This window comes from Carcharhinus amblyrhynchos, chromosome 3, assembly GCF_965287045.1.
Source record: "Carcharhinus amblyrhynchos chromosome 3, sCarAmb.v2.hapA, whole genome shotgun sequence".
Taxonomy (NCBI): domain Eukaryota; kingdom Metazoa; phylum Chordata; class Chondrichthyes; order Carcharhiniformes; family Carcharhinidae; genus Carcharhinus; species Carcharhinus amblyrhynchos.
This window is the reverse complement of record NC_137326.1, coordinates 95,440,810-95,448,511: the sequence shown is the minus strand read 5'-3', so window position 1 is coordinate 95,448,511 and position 7,702 is coordinate 95,440,810. Positions and strand designations below refer to the sequence as shown.

Below are 7,702 nucleotides of genomic sequence, written 5' to 3'. Positions count from 1 at the left end.
AACTGGATGAATAAAAAAAGTCCGAAACTATTTTAATCTGTTTGTTTTAATGGCATTCATTGAATGTTTGCTTTGTAGTGCACCCCATCTCATTCAGTATCCTGTATGTGATTTTCTTTTGGCCAACAACAAATTACTTAATAAATGTGCAAGAACTAGTTCAGTGTCATTGATCTCTCTTTGTAATTTATAATTACCAAACATGCAATGACCAGCAGAGAGAGAATAATTTGAAGCATAGCAATGCCATCAATTCCACAGTACGTACGTAGACATAGGACTTGCTCACAATTTCTTTTTGGAAGGAAAGTATTGATCCTTCAAGATTTGCATCTTGATTTATGGCAGCACTTAACATCTAAAAGAGATTACTGCTTCGTAATTGCTTCAGAGCTGGTATTAAATTTGCACACACGAAGCTTTTAAACTGATAAAATGAAAGTTTAGAACCAACAGGTTGCTTTTATAAAGTATCGTTAATGTAGCAAAATCATTTTAAAGTACTCTACGGGGGCATTAGTCAGAGAAAAATTGATATTCCTGCAATTTCTGGAGGTCTGATCACATATGAGCAAATGTTATTGCATTTATAGAATAAATGTTTGAGCATAGTCACCAATGAATTCATATCAGGAATCACCTATATGAGAAGCTCTGAAATCTGAAAATGTTCACACCTGAAGCAGATTTAATCCTAACTTTCAAAAAGGATTTGGACAGATACACAAATGTGAAAGAAAAGTTAAAGGGCCACAATGAAAGGCAAGGGAGTAGGACTAATTGGATAGCTTTTTCAAAGATTTGACACAGGCATGATGGGCTGATTGGCTTCCATCTATTCCACCCGAAGGACAACTAGCCCAGCCAAATGAAGGTGGCAGAGTTTGATGATGCTACAAATCTACAGGACACACTTCCCACATATGTAGTTGTTTTACCTTGGACATGAAAACCAGGGATGAGCCATTCAACTGCCGATATCAAAGATGTTGGATATCTCAGAGAAACAAGTCATTTCATTCAGGAATGTATCCCATAGCAGCAAAGTACATGCTGTGCTTAAATTTTGTATATGATCATGTTGGAAAATTAGACGTTTTAAGGTGTAGATGTGTTTCTTCTCCAGGCAATATTAAACACAGTGGCCTGATGAGGAAAATACCTTTACAGCACAGCCCCTTTCTTGTTTGCATCTGAGGAGGAAGGAGCATGCTTGCCAGGCTGGACAGCAGTGTGTTGTGTCTCAGTGGCAAGCACAACAGGGGCAATAGACTCTAGCTTGCAATGGGCAGAAACTTGAGAACTGCACAGTGAAGGTTTGGGAGAGGACTGATGAGGGCTCAGAATATGGCTGGCAAGATTTTGGGAGAGAGTCCATGAGAGCTTGGGGTGGTGGAGGGAGTGGACAGGTAGCAGACAGGACAACTCTCAGAACTGCAGGCAGCAAAAAGTGGAGTTATCAGCACTCCACAGTGTGGGCAAAGTCAACATGCGCAAACACAAACCTGGTGATGGCTGACCAATACACATCAATGATATTAATGATGGGAGAATCCGTACATGTGCTAGTGGATGCAGTGTGAGCCAAGTACACATGCATCTGTTCCTGGCAACTGGTCAGTGTTAGGTGTTAAAGTGGATGAGGAAAGGAAACAGATGGTAGTGAAGAAAGAAAGCTAAAGATGGGAAGAATGTTTTGCAGACAGTAAACCAGAATTGGATGGATTTTTGATTCCACCAATGACTAATTGTAATGTATTGAATTTTTAAATATTATTTGTTCATATACAGACAGCACTGGATTATTTGTTCATCGGGTGTGTGTGTGTCACTGGCAAGACCAACATGTATTTCTCATTCCTAATTTTTCTTGAGAAATTGGTGGTCACCTGCTTTCTTGAATTGCTTAAGTTTGTACACTAAAGGTGCCCCTACAAAGCCCCTATGATTCCAGATTTTGACCCAGTGACTGTGAAGGGATGGTTGATTCAAATCAGATTGGTGAGTAACGTGGATGCAAAACTACAGTGAGGATGTTTCTGTGCATCCAGTGCCACGTTCTTGCAGGTGATAACTCATGGGTTTTGAAGGTGCTTTCAAAGGAGCCTTGGTGAATTGTTGCAATGCTTTCTTGTAGGTGGTACATACTGCTGCCACAGTGCATCGGCAGTGGTGGGAATGAACATTGCCGGTTGTAGCTGGGGTGCTAATCAAGTGGACTGCTTTGTCCTGGATGGTGTCAAGCTTCTTGAGTGTTGTTGGAGTGATACTTGTCCAGGCAAGTGAAGAACATTCCAACACCCTCCTGACTTGTGCCTTGTAGATGATGGACAGGCTGTTTTTGCCCGGACATCTGACCTGTAACGAGCAGCAACTCTATAACCACGGATCCTCATCCTAAAACAATGACCAGAATCGTCCTGCAGTCAGGTTCCCCAGTCAATATCATTTTAACAGACCCATCTCTTAGACACTGGTTTGGAATCAGGTTCCATTTGAAGATGAGAACTGACTGCAAACCTCAGTCAGATTTAGTATGTTCTTTGAATTCACATTTTAAAACCAACTAGCAGAGACAAAACAAACAAAAACATCCCACTAAATCATAGTGCGCTATAATGTTTAGGACACTTCTCAAACAGCACATTATTTTAAAGCCAGCTCAGCTCCAATAAAGAGTAGTTTTAATTGATTATTAAGAATTACAGCACAAGTGTAGGATGTTTATTGGGAAATTTAAAGTTGAGGGTATCACAGAATACCATCACATAGGACCTCCATGCCAATTCTGGGAAATTCCCAGGCAATTTGAGAGTATTGACAACACCACAGAGCCTAAACAGGTAATAATCAGGAGGGATAATGAACAGCTTGGACCAAGATGTGGATTTTACAGAGGGTATTCAAGGAGGAAAGGGAAGTTGAATGAAACATTGATTTAGGGAGCAAATTCCAGAGGGCAGGACCTCAACAGCTGAACACACAGCCACCAACAATCAGGTATCAAGGAATATAAATGAGACTAGAATCAGATGTAATATGGAATTGCACAGTTTGATGTTGAGTTGGAACAGTTTGCAGAGTTAAGCGGAGGACATGAAGGGATTTAAACTGGGTATTAATCTCAAGACGAATGACCAATCATTGTAGTGGAGATCCGGGTTGTAAAGGAGATCCCCTTGGACCAATTCAGAGACAGTAAAATGTTGGACTGGTGAATCTGTCTGTAAGGTTTTCTAGACGAATGAGATAAGTTAGACAGAATGGCCTTATCCATCTTTCTCTTGTGAACCTCACAGCTAAGAGTATTGAATTAATTTGCTTTTTTTACAAGCAGCCTTGTTATATACATGGGTGGCACAGTGGGTAGCACTGCTGCCTCACAGCGCGAGGGACCTGGGTTCGATTCCTGGCTTGGATCACTGTCTGTGCGGAGTTTGCACCTTCTCACCGTGTCTGCGTGTTTTTCCTCCGGGTGTTCCACTTTCCTCCCACAGTCCAAAGGTGTTGGATTAAGTGGATTGGCCACGCTAAATCGCCCATTGCTTTCAGGGGATTAGAAGGGTAAATGTGTGGGGTTGTGGGGATAGGGCCTGGATGGGGTTGTTGTTGTTGCAGGCTTGATGGGTTAAATGGCCTCCTTCTGCATTAGGATTCTATGATACGCACTCACTCAATCATCAAGGCATGAATTAGAAATAATTAATTCTAGTTTGGACAGTAAACTTTATTAGAAACTTCTTCATTCAGTTAATTCACATTTAAAACTCTGAAGGCAGCACCATCCTTACATTCGACACCTTGCAACTGCAACGATTTCCAGTTTAAAAACTAAATAAATTGATCAACTTTAAAACAGATCTATGAAAATTAATCAGCAGCATCTTAAAAAGATCTGACCTACATAGAAGTGAAAATGACTGTAGTTCACCAGTGAAGGGACTGGTATAGAGTAGAGTTATAATACAGTCTCTGCACAGATAAAACTATTCCACACACATACTAGTACATTGCCGTGGACAAAGTTTTCAGCTGAATGAAGTAAAACAGTTCTGGAAAAACTTTGTTCAAAATAAAAAGTGACTCGAGCTTTGTAAGGGTGAATATTGTGTGATCTCTCAGTAGTTTCTTTTTAAATTCATGCAGAACTTCACAGGAAATTTTGCAATAAGTAGAAGCTCGTGCATACCAGCTTCAAAGCATATATTTTTTCTTCAACTGTTAAAAGCCAGATCTCAATCAGTCGAATATGATGTCATGCTAAAATGAATAGCACAGTACTAGTATACAAGCCAATACCTCTGCATTTAAAAACAACTACTGTCATTGCCCCAAAGGTCCCTGTTAGCTTCAACCTACATGTTCAGTTTTAAACAGGAAAGAATACAAAACAATTACAAGGCAATATCCTCAAGCCACAACCTGCTGAATATTACAGGGTGTATTTGAACAATGTAGACTTTGTAGGGAAAACAGGCTAAAATTACAAATGTGTAGAAAGCAGTTTCCTGAATTAAGAGGATTTCATAATGAGGTTTTGTTTTACTGCTAAAATAGGAATACTTAAAACACTGGTTGAAAATAATCCTCTTAATTCATATGATAGATTCTCCTCTAATTCCTACCTAAGCATCGTCTATTTGGAAGTCACAATATTTCAAACAACTGTGGGTACTCCACAGATTAAAATATGATGTAAACCGTAGCTTTTCATCTCTTTGCATTGATTTTCCAGCTTAATCCCAGTTTGTTCATCATTGGTACTGCAAATAATTCTTCAAAGAAACAGGCATGGGTAGGGTCTCTATCTCATGTAATCGTTCCTTGCCAAGAGATAGGCGAATGGATCTTCGGCACAAGTCCATTAAAGGCAATGGTTCCGCTGAAACAAAAATAAAAAGTTTGATTTTTTAAATATCAGGAAGCTTTTGCATGAAAGAATGTGAGCATTACCCCTTTGGACAAATCCAGTTCAATTAGCGTGTGTAAGATTAGATTGTAACACTGCCGTATTTGTAAACAGCAAATTGAAATATTCAAAATATTGACCGAAATTCTCCACACTATTAACAAACCATCACTAAGCTAACAATAAATTTCATACAAACTTCTTGCATGGCCCACTATTTTTCTCTTCAATAAAACAATCTGTGGAATGGGAACTGGCTACAATCCTTTTGAGCATATGCCAATCAAATGGTCATCAAATAGAATTAATACATATCAGGTAACATCTCAGCCCAGCCCTTTGGTTCAAAGATGGCATTACGCCCAGTCTACAAAAAGCATCCATTATGTGTGAAGTCACTCTGTCCTGGTAATGTCTTTTAATCTTCAATGTCCTGTCCACCATCACAATCTGGAGATGCATTACAATTGTAATCACAGAAGTAATTGAGAAGAAACATTGAGCTAATTTCTATAATCAATCAATCTTCTCTTGAAAACACACAATATTGAATTGAAAGTGCTATAAAAGTGAATCCCAAAGCTAAATAACTTAAGATTTCAGGGACCACAATTGCATGTAACAACACACATTAACACAAGTGATAAATGTAAGCTGTTGTTGCTGATTGTTCTACTGGGTTGATTTTGAAATACAATCTAATTTTTGAGCACAGTGTACAGAAACCTCCGATCCTGAATTCAATGCCATTTTCATGGAGTTTGATGTATATCTGGAACTACTTGACACCAATGCTAAACTTGGGATTTAAACTGCCACCCTCCAGGGTGACTCATTCTGATGTTGGAATAGGCTCTGTGGGTTCAGACTACATAGTCTGTATATTGCAACTGCAAGCTTCGGCACTAAGTTGAGACTACCTAACACTAATGCTTTGTATAGCAACATTGTATCCCAAAGTTTACTAGTTCTGTGATGGCAGTTTTCTGAACTAGAAGTGCACTTTGCCCTCATCAATCTCACTCATTAATGAGATGGAATATTACCAATTACATTTTTGCCATTACCCACTGAAAAAAATATTAATAATACATTCAACCTCATGCAAAACAGAATGTTAACAGATGTAGTTTAATATGATTATGCAAGCACAAATAAAAAACAACCCTTTATCGTTAAGAAAGACTGACTTTCTTGAAGAAGTTAAATTAGTCAGGCGTGACCTGCTTTTTGAAATCCATTCAGACTGTAATTGATGAGTCTATGTCTTTCTAAATGTTCATTGCTTTTCCAGGGCTGGATTGTTGCTCTACATGTGAACAGTTGAGAACCCTTTATAATTTGTTGTTGACATATCCCCAAAAGGGGACAGCTAAAGAAAGTTGTTGTTACACAGATGTTGTCAATATGCTCTCAAGAAGTCATTCTTAATATCAGGATCAACAGTCTGGCAAAAGTAGATTTCTGAAAAAGCATCAGGCTATCTAGGTCTTTCAGAACTCTAGAAAGAGAAGCTGATAAATTACCTTTTCCAATGGATACATGTCCCATAAGTGTTTCACCACAATTAGTTTTAAGGAGGATTGAATTTTGTCACAGGATTCAGGGTGCAGATACATAACAGTATGAGTTTCAAATAGCTTATGAACAAGGCTTATTTCTGTGGGGGGGGTCCAAGGAAGATTGGCCTAATGTCAATGATGGTTAATCCCAGTTGGATCTCAGTGTGACCAGCAGCTGGGGGAAATTGATGAGAAATCCATAGAATTTGTATTGGGGTGACATGTTGCTTGACTTCAGAGCATGAGGCATCTGACCACATTTCACTGATTGTTTTCAGTGAGTACAGTCCATGTAAACCAGAGTATAAGCTACAGTTTGTACTTTGTGTTATTCTTCCATATCTGTATATAATGTGTAAGTGTGTAGCTGGGGTGAAGCAGTAGTGTGTTATAGAATCCCTACAGCACAGATGGAGGCCATTCAGCCCATCAATTCTGTACCAACCACAATCCCATCCAGGCGCTATTCCAGTAATTCCACACTTTCACCCGGCTAATCCTCCTGACACTAGGGTCAATTTGGCATGGCCAATCAACCTAATCCACACATCTTTGGACTGTGGGAGGGAACAGACCATCTGGAGGAAAACCATGCAAGACATGGGGAGAAAGTGAAAACTCCATACAGATAGAGGCCAAGGTTGTAATTGAACATATGTCCCTGGCGCTGAGAGGCAGTAGTGCTAACCACTGTGCCACTGTTCCACCCCCTTTTGTTTAATAAATGTTTTATTATTTTGTTACATGTTCATTAGCAGTCCTGTAATTCTGTTCTCCACATATTTACACAAAAAATAAAAGTTAGATCTATCAAATTAGGTTCTATTCTGGGATCTAACTTGTCCAATAGTATCAGCTGGGATCATATCAGATGAGAAAATAAAGCAAAAAATAATGATCAGCTATAGTGAGAAACATGAACATGGGCCACTTGTCATTATTTTTGTGAACAACTACCATTTATGTTTAATAAATCTTCTTTGGATAAAAGTACAAATCAAAACTAACTGAAGTCAAGAATTTAACCTACATACTCCATGTCACTTATTTTGATTCTTTTTTAAGTTCATTGGTTAATATATTATTAGACAGATAGATAAGTTTAACAGGAGCTGTAAGACAGCAATATGCAAGAAAATATTTATACTACAGCACATTGATAGACATGGAACATGTGGGTGCCAACTATAGTGCAGCACTGCCAGAGATTAATTATAAACGAAGTCAAGGG

General features: G+C 38.8%; 1 protein-coding gene across 5 annotated transcripts in view; it reads right to left on the bottom strand.

Annotated features, from left to right (window-relative positions):
- Positions 1-3,706: 3,706 nt before the first annotated feature.
- The window catches only part of LOC145341457 (SPRY domain-containing SOCS box protein 4-like), a 177,383-nt gene continuing 173,387 nt past the window's right edge, over positions 3,707-7,702 (bottom strand). For 3 of the 5 annotated variants that reach the window (XM_080186421.1, XM_080186419.1, XM_080186420.1), the window contains exon 4: positions 4,767-4,882. In XM_080186421.1, coding sequence (XP_080042547.1) covers positions 4,865-4,882 — 18 coding nt within the window. In that variant the 3' untranslated portion in view covers positions 4,767-4,864. Of the gene's footprint in view, positions 4,883-7,702 lie in introns of all 5 variants that reach the window. The other 2 variants (XM_080186422.1, XR_013886370.1) reach the window with 2 other exon arrangements.